This window comes from Rhipicephalus sanguineus, chromosome 10 (assembly GCF_013339695.2).
Source record: "Rhipicephalus sanguineus isolate Rsan-2018 chromosome 10, BIME_Rsan_1.4, whole genome shotgun sequence".
Lineage (NCBI taxonomy): Eukaryota > Metazoa > Arthropoda > Arachnida > Ixodida > Ixodidae > Rhipicephalus > Rhipicephalus sanguineus.
The window spans coordinates 12,719,657-12,743,771 of record NC_051185.1 but is presented as its reverse complement, the minus strand read 5'-3'; the positions used below and the strand labels follow the sequence as shown (position 1 = coordinate 12,743,771).

General features: G+C 45.5%; 1 protein-coding gene across 23 annotated transcripts in view; it reads right to left on the bottom strand.

Moving 5' to 3' along the window:
* The window catches only part of LOC119407057 (complement C3), a 171,286-nt gene that overhangs the window by 59,620 nt on the left and 87,551 nt on the right, over positions 1-24,115 (bottom strand). The window contains exon 21 of one of the 23 annotated variants that reach the window (XM_049419679.1): positions 2,044-2,143. The exons of the other annotated variants lie outside the window; for them this stretch is intronic. Within the exon in view, the coding sequence (XP_049275636.1) occupies positions 2,044-2,143 (100 nt within the window). The remainder of the gene's footprint in view (positions 1-2,043; positions 2,144-24,115) is intronic. 23 annotated transcript variants of the gene reach the window in all.

Sequence of the window (24,115 nt, the reverse complement as noted above, 5' to 3'; positions counted from 1 at the left end):
CCTGCATAAAGTGCACCTCATCCTAAAAAAATTCAAGTTTAGTCGATTGGATGCTAGCTTCCTTATAATACCTCCAAGTACGTCCGATTCAGTTCACAACCAGGTCATCAGTTCTAGAGGTAGCTTCTGGGGTTCCACAAGGGTCCGTCCTGGGCCCTTTAGTATTTTTAATTTATATAAATGACCTTCCAGAACATGTATCCTCGAACATCGCCTTTACGCCGATGATTGTGCTTTATATGACGTGATTGTTTCCACAGCTGACCAAAGGCGTCTGAGCGATTCCTTTAACTCGTTTTGTGTTTGGTGTGAGAAATGGAAAATGAACATTAATTTCAAAAAGACCGTTGTTTGTGGTCCTTCACAAAAAAAGTAATGCCGGTTATTGCAACATACTCTTTCAATGGTTCCCCTTTAATCAGAGTTATGCAGTACAAGTATCTTGGTGTCACATTTACTCATGATCTCTCATGGTCTACTCACAATTGCCCTAACATGTTCCTAAGAGCCCTAAAAAAATTAGGATATTTACGTCGAACAATGCAGAATGCCCCAAAAGTATTAAACTTTTAATGTATAAATCTCTTGTTCGCCCTATCATCGATTATGCCTCCACGGTCTGTCACCTTATCGACAATGCGACATAATCAGACTGGAAGCGGTTCAAAAGAAGCTGCGCGTTTCATTTTTCGCAGGTACGACCGCTATTTCTCACCCTCATCAGCCCTACATGAGCTAAAGCTAGAACCTCTTCGGTACGTCGTGATGTGGAATCAGTAAAATTTGCACAACATAATCATAATCATATCGCATTTCAAACACAGCTTTTTGTCCTTTGCCAAGCCTTCCTCTACGCGTAACTTCCATAAACTTAATCTTTCTACCTTATTTGCGCGCACTGACACATTTAAGTATAGTTTCTTTCCCCGCACTATAGAATTATGGAATTCCATACCTGGCCACATTCGTTCACTCCCCCTGAATGATTATGTTTCTATTCTTGTTGAAAGTCATTATGTATAACAAAAGTGTAATTCCTAATTGTTGCAAATTGTTCTTGTTGTACTTTTCGTGTATCTTTTGTTGCTGCGACCTTTTCTGCACTGTATAATCCCACTCCTGCAATAGCCCTTTCACAGGGCTGCAGTATGTAAAAATAAATAAATAAATAAATAAATAAAATATGTGGTTCACTAATGGCGTTTCAAGTTGCCTCATGAGCGCCTCCCCAATTCTTGTTCGTTTTATTCTCATCAGTTGAGAATGCCTTTAATCAACGCAGGCCAAATGAATTTCCACAACAACGGAATCCCATGCCGAGCTGTACACTTTTCGTTCCTTGATTTGCTCTGTTATACCATAATTGCTGTGGAAAGAATGAATATATAGCACATCGACTACTCCATCTCTCTATGGACTACTGCAAAAAAAGGAATGGCTACCCTCAAAATTCAGTTACGTCCGAAACGCGATGCACTCATCGCTATAGAAATGCATTAAACAATTTTAAAGTTCGCAGTTTTATCGATAATTTTTATTGTGGCAAACAACTGCGTGCTTGTAAAGTTATTTGGCATAGTTACTTTGGGCACAGGAAACACGAATAGAATACATTCAATGCCAGTGACGTTCACAACGTTACGACGATTAACATCGCAAACAGAGGCGAGCGTACGCGTTGGGACGCTTATTTAAGGTAACGCGAGCTACAGCAACAGGTGTGTGGAAATCGGACAATGTTGGCGGAGGCAGTCACAGGAAGCGAACAGGCACTCATTCCGCTTAATTAGAACCATCGCAGTTACATGATACGTAAGGCTTGCTCCGGCGTTTACGAACTTTGCAACGCGAAGCGACAGACTGACAGCCCAAGAACGCATGTCTGCCGCGCTTGCCTCACTTTACTTTGCCCAGGGGCACTCACTCTCTTTAAATCGTACGCGATGAGGGTAAGGGGAATGCGAAATATGCCGTAACAAAGCATACACCTAAGCATTCGCAGCAACGGCACAATATGTGTCAAACTTCAATAGTCGTACGTACCCTGGAACAGCTCACCCCTGACGCTCCGGGTTCTCCGTCTGCGAACGTTCGCCGGATCAATGGGTACGGAGACGCTTTTCTCAACGGTGACACCTTCAGGCTGCAAATAGAAGGATTCCTTTAGTGACCTACCAAAGTAAAAAAATGGCGCTCACGTCGCAAAACTAGCAGCGCTGTCCCCATAAATTAAACCTTCGAAAGCTGCATAATTTTCTAGCACATTTACAATCGCTCTCATTCTACCAGAAATACTTCAGAATTTTGAAATAACGCATCAAATGCCTTCGAAAGCTCGGTGACGGCGCATGACAGATTGCCTGCTTTAGGGTCAAGATGTTTACATCATGTCATGTTGCCAAATTCTGGCGTCGTGTCACGTTTTCTCACACAGCGCCTCGCCCCCCCCCTCCTCCCCCCACCCCCCACCTCTCCGATGTTTCAGACACGTTCGATTGGGCTGGGGCGCTTCAATGGTAAGGGTGGTTGCGGCTGTGCACAAAAGATGTACGTAAACCAGATGAAGAGGCAGCAAGGACTACGTGGGACGTCCTATTAGACAGCGAGCAAGCTATTTTCTGTCGGACAAATAATTACGTATTCTAGGCATTGCATTTGATGGCTGACGCACTGAACATTATGCGACGTTACCCATACATCTAGTTCGATATGTACAAAGCTTGTCACCTTCTGTCTGTTTGGCTGTCAATGGGCTTGCGATGAGGATTCTAAGTATGACTGCATTACTTATAAATAATGCTATATAATAATAATAATAATAATAATAATAATAATAATAATAATAATAATAATAATAATAATAATAATAATAATAATAATAATAATAATAATAATTGTCGAGGTTTAACGTTCGAAATCCACGATACGATTATGAGAGACGCCGTAGTGGAGGACTACAGAAATTTCGACCCCCTGGGGTTCGTTAAAAATATATAGCATTATTTATAAGTAATGCAGTCATACTTAGAATCCTCATCGCAAGCCCATTGACAGCCAAACAGACAGAAGGTGACAAGCTTTGTACATATCGAACTAGATGTATGGGTAACGTCGCATAATGTTCAGTGCGTCAGCCATCAATCTAAGCACACGGGCCTCAAGCATTTTCGCCTCCATCGAAAATGCGGCGTACAAGTAATGCGTTATCATGCATAAGTAAAGCTTCGTTTAGAAATTGCCACTCCTACTTGCCATACATTTGTGTCCATGGTTACTGAGCACTCAAAAATATTGGTAAGAGAATATCAACTAGAATTATCTAATAATATCTTACATTGTTAAAGAACGTGTATTTCAGCACAAATTTAGAACGGGGGAGAAAGAAGAGAAAGAAACGAAAGGCCGCCTTCGCGAGATGAGTATTCACAATACTGAGCGCCTGGTAGGAGCACTTTTCTAGTCATCAGAAAAAGCCGGTAGCTGCCCTGTGGCACGGGAATCGAACCCAGTACCTCGCGCTTTGGAAACGGACGCTTTAAAGGGATACTGAACAAAAATTTGAAAAAGCTACGAAAACACTTACATTCGACTCGGACGACACGGCTGTTCCTGTACGCAGCGTTTATTTCACGTAATTTCGAGCAGTTGGCCGTATTTTTAGTGGATTGTGAGAGCGCGGCGGCTGCATGCCACTGCGCTTGTCGGCGGACGTGACGTCGAGTGCTCCAGCAAGAGGGGGGCAACCGGCACGCTCTCTCCTGCCCTGCCACTTCCCTTTCTCCACCTCTCCTCTCAAGAACCGAGGGTGGCTGGTGTGGCGCTGAGCCTTGTCCTCTTTTCCCCACATAGGAACCAACAAGAGCTTATTCCTCAAAAACCGCTACAACTGCCGAGCGTGTCGCGAGAGCGCAAAGATGCAAGTGCGAGTGACAGTGTTCCACGAGCGGTCATTGCGACTCCGAGTTCGACAGGCCTCCAAAACGGATGCGCCAAATACAACCCTACGCGGCGACCGTTCTGCTGTGTCAAGCGACAGCAAGGACGACACGAGCCAGACGAGCCCGCCGTAGCCCAACGTGGGTCGGCAGCCGGGGCCAGCATTTACACAGTAACTCAGTCACTATCCTCGAAGTGTTCGGAGCACAAAAGTCACGCTTTGCAGGCACCCACGTTGGCTGCGATGGGCGCGCAGCGCGAATCCATATCTTCGAGCTTCGGCTCTGTTGGAAGGTTGACAGGCACACCCTAGCGCAGAACAGCGTTGAGGCATTCTGCGTTGTGTCAGGTGCTTCACCGTTCCACATTACGTAGCAGCACACAACACAGGAACGGCAAATTCGTAGACGTGGGCGCAAGCTCCGCTTGAGAAAACAAACTATACGGCCGGAGAGGCGCTGGCATGGCGTCGTTGGCTGCCGGTTGAGAAACACGCACGGAGAACATCTCCCGACCGTGGAAAACACGTTTTGAGGTAGCAGACGCGCGGCCGCGGGTGTCGGCTTTCGATGTCGATTGGTAAGCGATTTTGCTGCGAGCACGGTTGGCGAGTCACTATCCGCGGAGTTTCGCGTCACTTCTCTCTTAGTTCGCGGCGCGCCGCTAGACGCGCCCAATTCGCGAAAATGCATAAATTCATTATTTCTGCTAGTCTCTTGCTGAAATGAAGGTTGTTTCAATAAATTTCAGCACCCAATCCTTCAATTGAGTCATATATCTCGGCGGCGAAAATTTTGTTCAGTATCCCTTTAAGACATCACTACTGCTGCTATGTAGTAAATATTTTTTTCGAGGAGCTCACCACAACATTGAGCTCCTTCTCGACGACATCCTCCCCCCTCGAGCTCCCTGACGTGGATCTTGATGGACGAACAAAGCCCTTCCTTGAGAGCACGACGGAAAGGTGACGCTGGAGGCTGAGTTGGCTTCCACCACCACGGGACGGCGCTCCGAGCGTTCTCCTGGTAGTGCCCCAGTGCATAATCCTTCCACGCCGTATATGTAGACGTTGCCCTGTTTAGTATAAGAAAACCGAGCATGCTGATACGTTACGACCGTGAACTGAGGCCGATGCAACGTTAACCGGCCAGCCGCATACCGCTTGCAAAACTAGTTGCCCGAGTGTCGCTTGTTAGTTCTCAGCCAACTAGTTTTCAGTGTGGCACAACAGCTCCTTGCCAGCCATGACTTACCCTTAAAATTAGACGCTGCAAACTTTATTGACTAATTCACGGTAACTACGAATATTTAGCGTAAGCGGAGTAGTTTGACTTTGCTTACAGCATCAAATGCTTCGTCTTATCTACGAAATAACATGAGCCATATAGACATGAAAATGTAGCATGAATGAACCGACAAATTCGGCTACTTTAATCGCATATCGGACTTCGCAGTGACGTGGAAGCATCAGTACTTACCGTCATATCTTAACTAACAGTGACGTGGTTGAGCTTAGCGTTTCATAATAGTTATGCAAAGAGGTGTTCGGAGTTTGAACATATTTAAGGTTGCGAACAAAACTGAAAAAGTACGCGCGTCACAGACATAACGACACCATTGAAATAAGGAGGGGGGTGGGGGGCAGTCGAAAGTATGTACACAGCGGTCCACTGTTAACGGGAACATCGGAGCGTGTGGCGGCAGCTCGGCGCCACCGCCGGCCAGCGGCTGCAACGAGTTTCGCGCAGGCGCAGTGCGCGCCGTGAGCTGTGCTCTTTCGTCGTCCGCTGAAGTCAGTTTCTGCGCTTCGATTCGTCGCGAAGCGAACCATTCACGCAACGAAAGATCACCGGGCACGGGGCTCACTGCGCGTGCGCGAAACTCGTTGCCGCCGCTGGTCGGTGGTGGCACCGAGCTGCCGCCACATGCTCTGATGTTCCCTTTAACAGTGGACCGCTGTGTACCTTAACAAGTGTTCATTAAACAAAATTCACGCTCACCCTTAGTGACTCGGCTCCATCATTGTACACCGTGACAAGCACCTCAATTTGTTCATTTGCGAACCACCTTTGTACGGCAGCGCAACTGCAGGAAATCGGCTGAAGACCCGGCCGGCTTGCGGCTGGGGCACTCAGACGCCTCCCATGGAGAAAATCGCTGCCGGCTTGGACCGCCATGTGTTGATGCTGTGTGGCAGGCTGACCGCGAAATCAGCCACGCCGTCCGGCCTGTGAAAGAGAGAGGAGGGAGGATAGGGAAGAGGAACAGCAAGTGTCACGCGCCACGTGTTTTCACCGTTTGCCGTGCACTATTTTCTCGTTGGCTTAGCGCTTTTATTCTACTCATCATTCAAAGCAACATGCACCGACTGCAGACAGTATCTGTGGCTTCTTGCATGTTGCACCTATTCTATAGCGAAAGAATGCTTGCCTTATCAGAATGCAAGCGCAACATAGTGTTTCTAATGTACTCGATTAAGGATTTTACGAAGAGATACGCAACGATACGTGCATCGGTTCGAACAGATGGCTCATAGCTTTATACGTGTTGCCGCTCTAATCGCAATGTTCGCGTGAACCCATAGACCGCACCAGTAGCGTGGCCAGAAATTTTTTTTCGGAAGGGGCGTTGTTGGGACTTTATGTATGGTTCGTGACGTGCGTTTGTATGTAGTGCTGTAATATATACACATGAAAAAAAAAATTGAAAAATTTCGCGAGATAATTGAACCCTACACATGGCTACGCCGATGGACCGCACGAAGCTCGCTGCAGCGTTTGCTAAAGGAGTGAGTTGCTATCCTTTCTTTGTATGACATTCTAATTTGTTCTATCGTTTCATTCAGGGGCGTTTCCAAGGGGGGGGGGGTTTCAAACCCCCCCAGAATATTTTCAGTTGTCTTGCGTATATATATACACGCGCACATACAAACGCACGCACGAACATACATAAAGTATGGTTGAAACCCCCTGTTTTCATTGCTTCGCCCTTGCGGCGAAACTGACTTTCTCTCATAAGATCGCAATTTGGCGCTCCTTACCCAATGACCTGCTCGTCGAAGAGCCACGTCTCTCTGAAGTCCCGGCGTATCACAGTTGTCGGGAGGAAACATCGCCGTCCACTTCGTCGATCTCGTCTATGGCGGGAATCTTCGCCCGACCGCATCCTGTCGGGCTCCTCAGGGATGCGACCGGCGGCCCAGCTCGCTACTTGCTGAACGAACATAAAAACAATCTGCGCAGCAACATGAGACAACCTCCATAAGCAGTTTTTGAAACGTGCACACCCTTGCAATTTTTGATAATCGCACTACCGTCGACGGCAGGATACAGTAGTTTCTAATGTCGGCGAGAAGAAATGAGATCAGCGATACGACGATCAGCGGCACACCGGCTTTCTGAGCGCATGGTCGCACAGCCAGGGCTGACAGGTCGTACGCGTCAAAGAGTGGAGCAGACGGCGCTCGCGCACGAGTGTGCTCTCTGCGCTTGCGCATCATCTAGGAAATCTTCTTGCTTCCAGCCTATACTAAGCGCTACCATATCCAGAGGTTCACATTCACGCTATATTATTAAAAAATTGTAAGTGCGTACACACAGAAAAGCAAAACTCGTTATGCAGCGGTGTGCACACGCGGCACCGTAGTAGCTTAAGTACGTAAGGTGTCCGTCCCTCTCCTAAGTTCGAGGGTGCGGGTTCGATACCCGGTCAATTTATAACTTTTATTAAGCTGTTTCGCGTCTCGCTAGTTTACGTGACTTGTATTGTTTCGTTTCTGTTTGTTTTCATTGCTGTTCATTTCAGCTATAGATCACATATTCTTCCAGAATATGCCCTCACAGAATGTGCCATTAGCATTGGACTCACCGGCGCCGGCGGGCCTGCTGGTGGCGCTCAGGCAGCACTCTTCGAAGGCCTCGGCGCACTTCTCGCCCCTCGTGCCCACGATGTAGCGCCGTACGATGTGAGCCCGCGTACTGCACAGACGATCCATCCTGTCGCGCTTCTGGCCCAGCGCGCAGCACTCCTTCAGGAAGGGATCCTGGCTGAATTTGCGCTCTGTGTGAGGGACGAGGAAAGAATACTGCGGTCATGGAAGGCACGAAGACTAAGAAGCGGTTGTGGTGTGGTGATGACGTTGCCAGTTAACCTGACGGGCTTGGCCGGCAATCACTCCACCTTAGCGCCCCTTTTCATGTAGCATATTTCACCGTCAATCACTTAATCCAGTTTGCTAAACATGTGATTTCTGGCGCAATGCTCAAAACATGAAGAAAGGACAGAGGAATGGGGTACATAAGACAGAGGAATGGCGTTCCTCTGCCTCTTTTCTCTGGCCTTTCTTCATTTTTCAAGCAATGTGCCAGAAATAACGTGTTTAGCAAACTTAGTCCCCAACTCGCCCAGAAACAAGTTCTTCTGGAGTGCACTTAACCCATGCAGACTCTCGCAGAAATTCCAGATGAATGTGAAACCTACTGCTTTACCCCCTACATCTGTGGTCCTTCTGGAAAGACTGTCCGTTCGACGCCCATGTGGAGAAACACTGTAATATAATAATTGGTGAGGTTTTTATGCTCCAAAACCACGATATGATTATGAGAGATGCCGTAGTCGAGGGCTCCGGAAATTTCGACCACCTGGTGTTCTTTATCGTGCACCTAAATCTACGTACACGGGTCTCCGGCATGAGCGGAAACCCCCGTTTTCTAACGCTGCGTAGGAGCCACTTCCTTTTAAATGGAAGAAGCACTTTCAGAACCAGATGAAGTATTCTGCATCGACCACCTAATTACACTCAGTGCACGAAGGCGAAGTAGCACTCCTGGCATTGAACATCCACGCTGGAGCGCAAGCCCATTCTGTACTCACTCTGAAGCGTCTTAAAAGGACTTAGCTACCCCGAAGGACTAAGGAAACTCGGGCAGAAGCTATAGAGCGAACGTCAGCTCTTGCTCGGTGACCACGACGTCCTGTATTCTGGTATAAAGTGGCGGAGTTTAGATTCCAGGCCTTCATGACACCATTGCAATCAAAGCGGAATGGCGAAGCGCTAGAGTTGCCGGAGACCCGCAGGTGGTCTATATGAGCAGCCTGAATCCAGAAAAGATCGCAAGGAGGTATGCAGACCTTCCTATGGTGGCTATGTAGTTTTTATAAATAAGGGTTTTATTTTTGATGATGCGAAACGTCAAATTATGGTCTGAAATAAAAAAGAAACCAGAATAGGTTCACACCTCATGTAATATTATTGTACCAAGTGAGTCTCGTCGGAAACCAGTTGAATGGCAGTTGCAATTCCAATACAGCCTTGCAGGATGTTGAACACAGTTACCACTACAAAATAAGCAGATATTTAAAAAAAAAGTTGAATACGAAATGTTCTGTCCATCAGGAGTAGCGACCACCTAGGAGGTCAAAATATGCATTTATAAATCTTCAGGAGGTGGACATTTGCAAGGTAGTCGCCCCCTCCCCCCCCCCCTCACCATGCCTGACCATATGAGGGCTCAGGACCACTCTGACACCCGCTAAATTTACGACACTGGTCTATATACACAGCCTCGCATCGGGACGACCAGGCAATTTTCGTGAACGTGTTATGACAAAGCTTACTCACGTGCTCTCTGATGAGCTCTCCTTCGGTGACGAACCCTAGCCTCGCAGCTGCCTTCTGAAATTGTCGCAAAAAAAAGAACAAAGAAAACTCATTGCCTACTCACATTTTCTGTCTTTCTTACAGCGGATTCTACTTTAAATGGACACCAAATAGAGACACCGAATCGGTTTGGGATGGCAGAGAATGCTTCATTTTCAGTTCACGTCTCTACGGTTTTACATAGATGATTATTAGGGTATAGAAATGAATGCCGACGTTCTATCACAGTTTCATAATGTAGCGGCCCTCTAGCCACCGCCGCAACCATGACGTAAGCGTGGCGTCATAACCTGCCTATCGCGTAACAGCGTTTATGCTGTTTCAATGCGAGAAATGTTACTTAAGTTTCCTGAGTCGAGTCACTAGACTTCGTTGGAGCGCCCTCCTCACAAATGCTGCCGAACATCGTCATAACGAATACTGATATATCGAATTTTCGGTTATAGCGAACTAAATTTTTTGGTCGTGCTTCATTTCAATGACACTTGTAATTTTACAACGAAACCAAAAACGCGAGCGCCGGCATAACGAAGAAATATTTGGTTTGCGCGAGGCCTAATTCTTAAAAGGTCGCATAAAAAGCAAAATAAATAATGAAGGACAATTCGCAACCATATTTTCTTTTTAATGTGGCTGCGACATTTGATACTTGATTGAAAATCTGGTCACGTCCTTCTTCAAATAAGTGTGAACGCTGGCTTGTTTTGTCAAACGAGCTTTGTTTTGTTGTGATTTCACCTTCTGATGTGCCGGTATATTTAGTTTGGAATGTCACTAGAAGACAGGTAAGGATTGCCTCGTTTATGATGAGTTTGAAGCTTTGAATAATTCGTTTTTGTGTCTAGAACTTTCGAGCGAGCCAGGTTGTCGATTTGTTAGCGCCGATTTGTATCTCTACAGTTACAACGAATATCGGATATAACGAAATAATTTATGGTCCCCATGTTACTTCGTTATAACGATCGAGGCTCGACTTTATATGCTTACCTGCCCGTCGCCAGGTGTCCAAATTTATGAGACCACGGGAGTGTTATGAAATTACTGAAGCGGAGTTGCCCTCCTCCTGCTGCTATCATCTCAGATTGACAGAAATGGAAACGTGCAAGCGCGGTCCGTCGCCTGAAGTTAACTTAAGTTTATACCAACTTCCGCTGGCTGTGTAAAACCAGCAGGAACTGCAAGAAATATATGCGTATTGTGATCGGTCTAGAGGACGACTTCAGGCCGAAGCAAGAAGGAAGAGAGAGATACCTGTTCTGACGACGTTTTCGGTTCCTTCCTCGGATATAATGACAGCACCGAAGTTGGACATGACTTCTTCGGAAGACAGGCCTCCTCCGGGCCCGCATCCAAGCTCGTGGGACTTCAGAGTCGTGAACAGCTGCGATAAAACCACGCATATGTAGATCATTACATTGACAATTCCAGCACATCTCAATGGCATCTACGCCATACAGTATCCGGACGCTAGCTGTAGACTCTGGAAACACGAATACGCTGACATAGAACACATCTTCTGGAAATGTACACATACAGCGAAGCTCTTTGACCATGAAAATTTGGACCTGCTTGACAAGCGTTGACGCGACGCTTCGACTACGTCACATACTTGAAGACCAACTCTAGGTCATTCAGAAAGCCCGAGATACAGTGAAAAGGCTAGGCCTTACCGCACCGGGGTTGCCTAGGGTAGGCCGACAATCTGCAGCTTTTCAATACAGTTTTACCCGCCATCACCACAACAACCACAATCCGAATTCCGGATGGGTGGGCGATCCAGCTTCCGTTTTGACGTCACCGGCAACGGACAACACACGCACGCAAGTAATCTCTGCATTTTTAAAGTGCGACTACAAAGGGGGGTTTTACAATCGAAAATACTGAATTACCCATGTGTGTTTCTGAAAATTACCGGTTGACGTGTTACGACAGAGTACGCGTGATCATTCTCCTCACCATAATAATAATGTCTGAGGTTTTACGTCCCAAAATCACGATATGATTATGAGGGATGCCGTAGTACTGAGATCCGTAAATTTCGACCATCTAGCGCGCTTTAACGGGTTCTGACATCGTACAACACACTGGCCTCTACCATTTCGCCTCTACCGTAATGCAACCGCCGCGGCTGGCATCGAACTCGTGACCTTCGGGTGAGCAGCCGAGCACACCATCCTCACCATCAGCCTGTTATATGTCAACTTCAGCATGAATGCCTCTATCAATTATCTCCAACCCACCTTCTCCGGCGCGAGCTATGGCACCCCTGGAAGCTTGATTCGGACAGCTTCAAGGGGTACCGTAGATGTCAGGGATATAGCTAGGTGCATCTGTAGGAGTGCGCCCCTTTTTGTGCTGTTGGTGCGTTTCACCCACTCACCAGAAGAGGAACGGGCCTCCCCGGAGGCAGTATAAGGCCACCCTCTCATATGATGTCCTCTACTACATCCCGAGTGCGCGTAAGAATAGAGTAAATACGGTAAGTGCTTTACCTTCTCGCGCGTCAGCAGGCCTTTGTTGTTGAGTATGTACACGGCCTTGTCCACTCCAAGAATGCCGACACGTGTCCCACTTTTTCCCAGGATCTTCAGAGAACCGTTGTTGCCGGGCTCGTCGTTCGCGAAGTTGGGCTCGATGGTTATCTGCACACAGAAAGTCAGAGTAATAATATAAAAATAATTTCCTAAGTTATGCGCGCCAAAACCACGTTATGATTACGAGGCACGCCGTTGAGGAAGGCTGCGGTTCTTTAACCTACACTGACATCGCACAGTACACGGGCCTCTAGCATTTCGCCTCCATCGAAATGCGACCGGAATCGAATTCTCGTCCTTCAGGTCAGCAGCCGAGCACTGTAACTACTGCGTCATCACGGCGGCAGGCACGCAGATTACTGGTTGCTAGCCACTGGCGTAGCCACAGGGGAAAAGGGGTGGGGGTGGGGGGGGGGTTAATTTTAACCCTCCCGAAAATTTTCAGTTTTGCATATATGCACGCACAGATACAAACGTACGCATAAACGTACACAAAGGGTGCATGGCTCAACACCCCCTCCCCCCAAAAAAGATTCCTGGCTGTGTACTTGTTACTAGCTGTCATGTTAGCTTTGCAATACTAAGCAGACCAGGGTAAATTACTATATGAAAAGTATTTAACGTTATTTTGCCTTGAATTACGTCACATTTTCAGTGCGAAATAATGCATACAAGACGTTGATAACTAATTTGTACATTGGTAAACTTCTGTGAAACCTTATTTACATTGGTAGACCTTATTGGTAAAAAAAAGAGAGAGAGAAAGAGACGGACATGGTGCATACAGGGCGAGTCGTTTTCCTGTCTTCCGTTTGAACCAACTCGCTCATCAACGCATTTAGTTACGAGGATGTGTACATTTCTTTGTTGTTAGTACGTGAGACGTCCTTGGCACGCACATACACAAACAGGGCTAAGAATAAGCTCAGTGTTCTGTTCGAAACTAAGGCTCTATTTCTTTTTTGCAGCGAACAAGTGCGTTGCTTCTCTTACGGTGGACGACTCCGTGCAAACTTCCTCGACTTGTATGGTGAGCGAGTCGGCGAGCAGGTGGCCCCGGTGGAAGGCGTACACGAGCACCCGAACCCTGGGGCTCATGTCTCGAGTCACGGCGAAGTGCACGGATCGATTGAGCAACGAGCCGCTGACTTCCAGAACGCCGTGATGCTTGGTCTGGCCACGGTGCGTCACCTGCGAAGTTCGCGCATGAGGAGACCGCGCAGAGGCGACTTGCCGTGAATTGCGCATTCACAGTAAACACGACGCCAAAGCATACAGCATGTTATGCATGTCTGGTCACACATCATGAAACCAGCGACCGCAGTTTGATGCGGAAGGGAAGTTGTTGTGGCGAGCCAGCAAAATAAAGTTTTGACACGTGCAAACTTCGAAGGCGTTCTGTTTAACAAAACATGTTGGGCTAATTGGTTCTTACTGTGGAAGAGGCAATAATGCAACGCAAGGTGAATAAACAAGAGGCGCAAGAGCGTCACATTTTCTTCCGTGTAAAGACCGCGATAAAGAGGAAATCACGAGAATAACGAGCAAGGTTATCAGCTCTGAGACTACTGATTGCCTTTCTTGAAGGCAGGGTGCTGATTAACGCCTGGCGACACATATAAACGAATGAGGTGCTCAGGAGGAATGATTGCCGGCTATGTATGCCAGGCTAACAAAGCTTGCGGCTCCACCACCATCAACTTCACGACAGTTGTAGTAATCCAAACAAGACAGAAGTTCAAGGGGAAGATAAAAGGGATAAAAAATTCCTTGAACTGGGAATGGCGTTGCAGCCAAAGTTTCGACAACCGGACTTGTCTTCGATGCGGCCTTGACGCTGCTGACTTGATGAAGACAAGTCTGCTAAGATAAACAGTGGGTCAGGCAAGAGATATCTCAGGATCCAGCAAACGTTTCTATCACAGGCGCGTTGCCTTCGTCCAGGCTACAATTTCTTACCTTTGCAGTAACGTTTGCAAAGCTAGAAAAAGAGGAGAACAAGCGACTGCGTACAGTATGGTAGTGAAAATGTTCGGAAAGGTCGAAGGTTCTGCTCGGGTAACGAGGGAACAATCGTTTAACTAGCGATTGCATGATCACATCACTCCCCTTCAAGAAAATTATTCCATGGTTGCTTGACTATGTGAAGCGCTATCAGTTATGGAAACATGACTCGTGTCGTTTTATACTCACAAGATAAAAGACCGGTGAGATGTCGACCGGCTGAGTTATTACGTGACCGTCGAAGTATTCGCCAACCTGCGTACAAAAAAAACAAACGGGAGCCCGGACAAGTCAAACGAAATGCTAATAAGGGCAGGCAACAGATAAAAAGGTGAACGTTAACATACAATACGAAACCATAAAAAATGATATAAAAAAACCTAAGACCGCACCTTGAACGATTTTCTTGTATCCATCCGATTCAGTGCCACGAAGGCGTGCACGGGTGAATTGAACGCCTGAACGGCAATGTTTCCTTCAGACTGCTGGTGAGGCTTGTACTGCAGGTCTCGTGTTTGGACCTGTAGAAGTACAGTGCAAAAATCTTTGCTGATAAGGTAGATAGATGGCAGTGTTTTAATGATTACCCGGGAGAGGTTAGACTGGTTCATCGCCTAGCTTGGTACTCCAGGTGTTGGGTGTTCACTATGGTATGCACTATGGTATGCACTATGGTATGCACTATGATCACATATACACACGAGTAACACGTACAGTCACGCACACACATATTCACCATAAAATTTCGTTATGGTGAGTAGTCCACAAGAACACCAATAGTTTTTTCTGTAATGCGCATCGCACAGGCGCTGCTTTGCCACGGCCCGAGGAGGTGCCGCAGCTCCAAGCCCAAACCGCGTTGCAAATGAAGTGATGCTTTCATAATCTGTCGCTCTGCGTCACGACAGGTACAACCACACAGAATGCGTCTTAAGTCCTCCCAAATGTTACATATGGCGCACATAGGAGAGTGCGACTGTTTCATCTTGTACTCAAATGAGTTTGTATAGGCAGCGTAGAGTATGAGCCCGTGAATGCATGTTTCATATTGCCTGGTTAATCCATCGCAGACCTGTTCAGACTAGTAATAGGCAAATATCGAGAGTGACCTGAAATCAGGGCAAAAGCCTCAAATGCGCGGAAATAACGAAATTTAGTTTTTAGCTGATGCCGATATCTCAGCAGAAGCCACTATTGTCTGGCGACAAGTTTACGTGAAAACTGCTAGGCAGCCCCTTCTCAGGCTCCTGGGAGTGGCATTGAGTCCACGCATACAAAACAATAGGCACAGAATGTCATGCGGTCTAAAGTGTCTCTTCTTTAGCACCTGCAAAGTATTTCCATGACTTCTTTCGTGCTCTAGACTGACAACTCAACTGTCATTACCTTAGTTCTTGGATGTGAGCGCGAAGAGACGAGGACGAAGGGAAGAAGACTTCTTCCCTTCGTCCTCGTCTCTTCGCGCTCACATCCAAGAACCATGACAGACCAACAAGCCCGCATCGCTACCCTCGTCATTACCTTAGCCTTTATGGTAGAGTGGCTTCGTCCAGTCTGCACCAGAAAGGCCGCCCTACCCAAGGCGTCTGTGACAGATATCGTAGGCTCAACGGGAACATCCAGTTCTTGGTCGTCCAGGACAGTGATGGCGCAAGGGATGCCAACAGCCGGCTTGCCAGTCAGGGTAGTCACGTCAGCCTACAGGAAACGATTAAAGCGTGAGGCAGCGAAACATCCAAGGATATGCAAGGGCTCCATAACCTGAACGTCCATCAATTCCTATTGAAAAACAACACTGTCGAAGGATGCAAACTATAACGAAACGATGTTCAAGCGAGAGTCGCGCGTTTCCCGTCTTTCGCCTCTACCACTTTAGCGGGCGCCTTGATTCTACAGTCTGCCGAAATGAAATATTATTGTTAAGATTATTTAGGAGTAGGATCAGTAAGTTTTGTATTGGCGACTTGAAAGTAAGTTTTCTCGAAAAGTTGTCCCCTACTGAATTCCAGAACTACGCTGTCCGGACGCATGTCCAAAGATTAGAACTATGTAGAAATAACAATAATGCTAAGATGGTGAGAAAGAGAGGGGGATAGCTTAAAGAGGCAGAATGGTTGGTCTGAGCTAGTGTGCTCTAGCCAGCTACTCTGCACTGTGTAAAAGGAAAAGGGAGAAAGAGAGATGAAGGGTGGTGATGGGGAGAGGAAGAAGCGATGCGTATATGCAATAACCCCGTAATATAGTGTTTTCAGTATACAGTCTGGAGTCCAGGACTTACGTAGATCCGTCGCAGTGCTGTATTGCAGGGCCACTGCAGCGCGGCTGGCGCTATGGTGTTTAGACCTAGTTCTAAACCTTAATATTTTAGTAACTGTAAAAATTAGGCGCGAATAAACTGAAAAGAAATACAAGGAGCAGATGAGAATAAGCGTTAAGACGTTTACGGCCCGCTATGTCATAATGCCAGACCAAGATGTCAAACGAACTATAGACCCACAGGTATACAGTCCTTCTTGAACTATGCGTGCATGAGTGTCTTACAAAAGTCGTAGAACACAGACCGACGACCGCCTGTCATGCAAGGCATTGAAAGTTGTGCATACCACGATGACCGTGATGGTGCCAGGCTTGAAGTCCTTGGGCGTGTGCCGGAAGCCGACCAGGTACGGTGACGTCGCAAACACGGCGGAGTCGTCGGCGGCCGTGACGCGCTTGCTGGTCGCCTTGTCGAGCACTTCGGCCTCCACTACGAGCCGGTTGCCGTGCACCAGAGGAGTCCACCGTTTGCGCTGAGGCATCCTGAACTGGGTGGTCGCTATACGGAACATTGCTTCTCCGTGAACGAGCTGCGTTCAGTTAAAATTACGCAAATTAAGGAGGGAAGTTACTATGTCAAGGATGACATCAGGTGACACGTCCATAAACTGTCGTGAAGGAATACATGATATAGCCACCGTAGGAGTGCGCAGGGCTCCCCAATAGAGGGGGCCAAGCTTTCATTGCAGCGCCCCTCCACCCCTCACCCTTATGGTCGAGTCCGAAAGAAAACGAGCTAAGCAACGAATGCAAAGATGAATATGAAGCGATGACGTGCTCCTCCCGAAGGCCTGCCATTGGTTCCCGGCTTTCCGGGGGTAAAAGTAGGAAATAGCTCTGTTAATGCAACATCAGGGGGCCTCGGTGGTTATTATCGTCAAAATACATGCGTAGCCATAACCCCGCGCATTCAAGTATGACGCGAGAAGTCCTACTGACTAATTGTATGGGGCAGAATTGGCGCTTCCCTTTAAATGATTAGCGGTGGACGGGGGCTGAGCAAACGCCAGGCCCCCTTTCCGGGCAAACGCCTATGATAACCACTAAGATACAGCTGCTTCGAAGTTCCACTCTGCAGAACCTAATAGTACGCAACTAAACAAATTAAATACCTGATACGTACTTTTCTATATCAACATCTGTAAGTTCTAATTGTGCAAAAGAACAAATGTGAACGTCTCTTTTTAAACGTGTTGAATCATATTTGCTGTCCTGCATACCTGCATAGTATAAGCATGACCTCAAGCATCATGTGGTTTACGATATTCGTAAAAAATTTTTTGGAATGAATTCGTTTCTGTGTGCCATAAGCTGTGTCTGTCTTATAACAAGTTTTTTTTTTTTTTTCGTACAATGCATCCGCTTTTTATTACATAATTCTTAATATATGTTCGCGCAACTGTTGAACGGTGTTTGGGTGGTAGGGCAATCGTCAGGAAGTCTAATCTGCCTTTAGTCGTACTTTCCCTTGACATGTAACACGTTGAAAATAATAAATGAAAAGCCAAGCATAAACATATGGGTGTTGATGGTTAAGATTTACAGCCATCCTAATGTAGTACACGACAACAATAACGTGTGTCGTCTAATGTTCTAAGCTTTTCTTGAGCAATAAGGACAGAATATCCAAACAGGTGCCCGTTAGACAAGAATAACGCTGAAGCCAAGCACACAACATGCAGCGTGCTTGTCTCCTACGGTCGTTCTTTGCGCCATGGGCTGCGATTCACCGGCCGTGTTTGACGAACTAGCATCGATTTTTATTTCAAACAGGTTGTAAGTAACGACACAGAAACATGTGATTCAGATCATGTGCAACATTTAATGAAACTAATAAATTTGCTCCGTAAGTGTGAAGAATCGAATGCCTACTTTGGAGGCTTCGAAGTTTTTGAATGAAGGCTAAATAATGCCTTTGCCTCTATGAATCAACTAGTTTCATGAGCTCTTCTTAAGCAAGAACTTAAATCAAAGCACGCCAGCATTTGTGCTGCATTTTGCCGTCTACTAGAACCCGTTAGCAGCCTGCTGCAGAAAGCAAAACACACCTTTCGGATGTCTACGTAAAATCTCCCTGTATGAAGACAACCTTGTTCCCTTACCTCTTTGAAGTCTGTCGAGCCAATTTCCCGGTCTGTGCCACCTTCGTTCCTTATCTTGAAGCGAAAATTTGCCGAACCTTCAACCGGCTTTCCGTAGACGTATCTTTGCGAAAAAAAGGAAGAAAACTTTGCTGAAACACACTCATATGAAAATACATAAAGGTAAGAGTTGTCCATGTGAATAGAATTAACATAACGTCCGGTATTCATCATTACACCTAAAAAAAATTCGGCAGATCCCACTAACTGTGGGAAACGATGTAATGCGAAGCAGCCAGCAGAGCTGCATACATCGCCTTGGTTGTCTTTGAGGCAAACGAAGTCATTCATGTCATGACATGTAGTTCACATATATCGCATCTTTGTGATACATTCATGCATGTACAATCTGGTATCATCATCATCATCATCATCATCATCATCATCATCAGCCTGTCTACGCTCACTGCTGGGCAAAGGCCTCTCCCATGTTCCGCCAATCAACCCGGTCCTGTGCTTTCTGCTGCCACGTTATACCTACAAACTTCTTAATCTCATCTAGTATATACCATAGATAGATACGCTCAAACTCAGAGAAGTTAGCTAAGAAATGCTTATCATTTAGAAAGTGAAATGATTAGTTGGAGAAACATATTTTTTGTATTTATTGAAGTGTAGTCGTTAACTAGAAAAACTGTTTAGAAGTTCAGCTCAGACGCTAAACACGTCGTGTGTCCTTTATTTTTTCGTTCTGTGCTGTGTTTTTGTTTACTTGGCGCAACTTTCAAGATGAACGTGTATTTAACTCGCGGACTCATACACGTATTTATGACGCAGCTTCCGGGCATACGGCCAACTATCAGCACTCACTTGGCCTCAACTTTGCCTTCCACGTATTCTTGCTCCGTAAGGATGACGCTTGGAGTGGTAAGCTTGACCGAGAAGGTGGGCAACACTAGTGGCACGAGAGAAAAAGGCAAAACTCATTCGATTCAACTTGACGTACGCATAACCTGCGAGTCCCAAGTTTCATCATATAATCGTGGACACTACGAAGTAAGAACGCCAGGAATTATTTAACGTACCATATTCTTGAACCTCGAAAGTGATCCCGGTTTGTTGGGTGAACTGGAAAAAAAATAAAATACGGAAAAGGGTTTTGTGTCATCGTCAGTTTTATTCTTGAAGCATCCGACGAAGATTTATACCAGTTATACAGGTCCATTTCTTTGCGTAGTGTTTTTGAACATTAATTATGGTATAAGGTTATCTTTTTAATAATGACCAATTACACTGGGCTGTAGTTTTCTTACAGAGCATCGATTTTAATGCGATTTGGGGCAAAACATTCAGGAAGGATGAAAAGTTAATGACCCGCGCGTTTTTTGTTGTGCAATGCCGAAAAAAAAGAATAAATAAGAAATAACCAAAACCGTGAAATGCTGCATAAGGAGGGATGTCTTGTGCCTATAAAACGTTGTTACAAACTCTGATTGCCTTGCGGCATACCAAACGTTACTAATAAATGTTTGCCATGTCAGATAACGTGTTCTGTGGAGGCGACCCGAGTTGCACTTGTTGGCGAAACGTCAAACTATTTTTACTTCAATGTTATACATTCCCTCTTGTACGGAATTTCGCGGAGTGTAACAGTTTTCGTTATTTCTTATTTATTCTTTCTATTCTGTGTTGCACGTCAAAAAACGGGATGGGCCATTAAATTTTCAGCCTTGCTAAATATTTCGCCGCAAACCGCATTAAAATAGTATTATGTGTAACAATACGACGGTCCAATGAAATAGGTCAGTTGTAAATGAATCACCCTGTATTAGTAGTAGTAGTAGTAATAATAATAATAATAATCAATCAATCAATCAAACGTTTATTTAACGTGCCCAGGAACAACCATAAGGTCTTTGTACTGGCGCACGAAAAAAAAAACAAAGGCCAACATTCATAATAAAATATCAGGGATAAAAAACGTTATAAAATTGCACATATACAGCTATGCGCAGGAAAAAAAAAAGGTCAACAGTGTACGAGGCTATGTGAGTAGAGTGCAAAGCTCGGAGCACAACAACGACTGGGAGCTGTGAAAAACATCGAGCTCCAAAAAGTAAGCATTGTAAAGACGTTGTATCCTGCCAATGGTCGAATGTTCACAGAGGCAGGCGGTTACATGGAAAGGTCTATTCTCTCTGGTCAGCTTACGTGGAATTCGGAAATTAAGACAGTTGAGCAGTACAGGGCAGGATATGATACCATGCACAAGCTTGTAAAGAAATAACAGATCAGCGCGAATAATAATAATAATAATAATAATAATAATAATAATAATAATAATAATAATAATAATAATAATAATAATAATAATAATAATAATCAGAAGAAGAAGAATGCCATTGGTTATTTAGAGGTAAATGCGAGAGCAACGAGTTGGTTCGCGTTGCCTTTATTTCTAATACCTTTTATTACCTTACAGCCAATCGTAGCCAAAAGTTGGCCAATATTAGCAAACATTACCGAACAGTGCCGGTGTTAAGTGATTAAATACGGTAGGATTCACAAATACTCTCATGACCTTTTTTCCTCGCTTTTTTCACACCCAGTTCTAGGGCGGTAATAAGAAGAAGAGTCAGCACAAATGGACATATACTGCCACGGCCGTTACATAAAAGAAAACTTTTCTTTCTGTGGCGGCCGTGGTACTGCGCAACCGTGTCACTAATTACAGCTGCGCTACTTTTGATATAAATAAAGCGCACGGATAGAGATAGGGAGAGAGAGAAAAGCAAAGTACGGGCAGGGAGGTTACCCAGTTTGTACCCGGTTTGCTACCCTAAACGGGAGAGGGGGAAAGGGGGAAAAGGAATAAAGAAAGCAAGGCGGAAAAAGAGAACAGGTGATCAACGCACACACATATCGGCGTGCACAGCGCACACCCAGGCAGTCACAACCGAGAAATATTTGAGACAAGAAGCGCACGAAAGTTTAAATAAAGTAATGCATCGAGCAAAGCCACGTTTTCTTCGCATTTGGGCTTTCGTTTTTTGTTATCTGCTCTTTTTTTGCACTATAAGCTCGCTCGGTATAATTTGGCACGAAAACTTTGGTTGAATATATACACGTTGAATATATACGTTACAAAACAATACAAAATAAACATGTTACAAAACAATGTTGAATATGTACATATGTACAAAACGTGTTGAATATATACATGAGTTTTACGCAGTTTACTAAACTGTGTGCATTGATATCCCGTTAAAAATGTGCCCTTGAAATAAAGCGTTATATTTTTTTTAGCCGAAGGAGAAGCGAAAGATATCGCGACCGGAAGTCGGGTGTCGATTGCAGAACGAGGCAGCTCGCGAAGCTTCTAATACAGGCGAGTAACATCCGGAAAATATAGAAAAATAAGAAAAAAAGAAAAATACACCATTCTCACGTACGTATGATCCGTAAGTGACGACGGCCTTCCACTGGCCGAGGATCGGTGATTCCGGGAAAGTGTAGGAATGGCTGAACATCCCCGTCGCCGAGGCGTTGTCCTTCGCGCTAAGCACCGTCTGGTACATGACGATGTCCTGAGGGTTCTGCAGAAAAAGAAAATACGTTGCACCGAGAGAGCAGTTGTCAGTTACAACTCGATGGACAATCGCTTTGCACGCGTGTAGTCGCCAAAACAAATTCAGTCGACTACGGATATTGGATAGTAGGGGAAAAAAACAGATATGGTGATTTTCTTCAGGTAATCATACGTTTAGCACGGTTGAACGTTTCTAACTTCCTCAAGCAATCCTTCGCTAATGTGAGAGGTGAACTGTGGCGTGTTAATAACAAACAAAACGGTATGAAAAGTGTTTAGGCGGTAATAAAAAAACGACCATGCGCATAGTTTGTTTTTGTTTAAGTAGCCAATGCATTTCTTTCGTTTTTTTTTTTTTAACACCACTTGGTAGGATTGGCCACGCAGCGTTTTCTGAGTTCACAGGCCAGAAAACGTTATGAGTGGCCGTTTTTTAGAGGTCACATAATGAGCTGGCTGGTTGACGTGGTCTACAAATTATGCACTAGATCGAGAAACCTTGACAATTTACTCCACACATGACAATAATTTCTTTCTTTGTTCTTTCTTTGTTATCTATCTATCTATCTATCTATCTATCTATCTATCTATCTATCTATCTATCTATCTATCTATCTATCTATCTATCTATCTATCTATCTATCTATCTTTACTACTCTCAGAGGTGATGCAGCAGAAAGGACCCTTACTGCGTGCGCAAAAACAAAAAAGTCATATTTAGACATACCTTGATCTCAAGCTTCAGTTCACCGATAGAGGGCACAAGGTCTTCCCCAACGGCTACCATTCGAAAATGAACTGCAGGGAAAATACTTGCACTGGTCATTCGAGTTGAGGCACTTGAACGATGGCACTTCAGGAATGGTATTTAACCTCTACCGCAAATGGATTCACACCAACTGATGTCAGCTTATTGTTCTTATGCTGTTCACCCAACAATTCCTTCCCCAGCTATTCCCAAACTGCGGCCGAGAGCCTCCCTCTCCTGCGAAATAAAGGTTCAATTCATTCATTCATTCTTCAGGAATAACGAAAGTGGCTAGTGCTTGGACAATTGCCGTCTATGTATGCCTGGCTAGCCGTGCCCGATTCAACAACTACATCATCACCACCGACAACAACACGTATGTGCGGCGATACTAAATTTTGCATATACATCGAATCGAACGGTTACTGTTTAAAGTGTATTTTATTCAGGAGTCCAGCATTAGCAGATGTTAAAAGTTCTCCTTGTTCGAACATAACGTAATAAGTGCGCTCATTTGAGTCTAAACTGATTTACTGTTTAGATTTAGCGTTCTTTTAACCAACATCTGTGTTTCTTAAGGCAAAAGCTTTATATACCTCATCAAACGCGAAAAGTGACCGTCAGGGTCAACACAAGTGATGCAAAAAATCATCATTGCACGACGACGCCACACTATAACGTCATCATGCCGTCACAGGTCACCATAATCGTGACGTCGTGATGACGTCATTAAATGACATCCTCGCTTGCTCAAAAGTGGGCCGATCGCGAAGGCACTGCAAAACCACGTTAGGGGCAAAAAGTTTTCAAATGGGATGGCAGGGGGGGTGTAATCAACAGTCGCCTGAGAAGAAAAAAAGATGGCTTTTGAGTTCGAGTCGTCTTAAGGGAACATGTGACTTTTTCTTATGAGATGGGTTGTGTTCGCTATAGGCGGCATTCTGTTGCCCTCACCGGTCTGCTTGGGCGTATAGATGGGCTTGTCGCTCTGCAGCAGCAGGTAGCCGCTCTTGTCGCTGATGAGTAACCGGGCCTCCTTCTTGTACAGCGCGTAGCACTCGACCACCAGAGACACGTAGCGTCGCTGGCCAGAACGAATCTCGTCGGCGCTCAGCTTCTGCGGGTCGATCGGCATGCGCACTATCCGGGACTCACCTGCGTCGTAAAGTGTACACTTCGATGCAAAATCATTATTTCCTTACCTCTAAAACATGGCATCGCGAAATGTCGCGAGATATGTCTTACCAT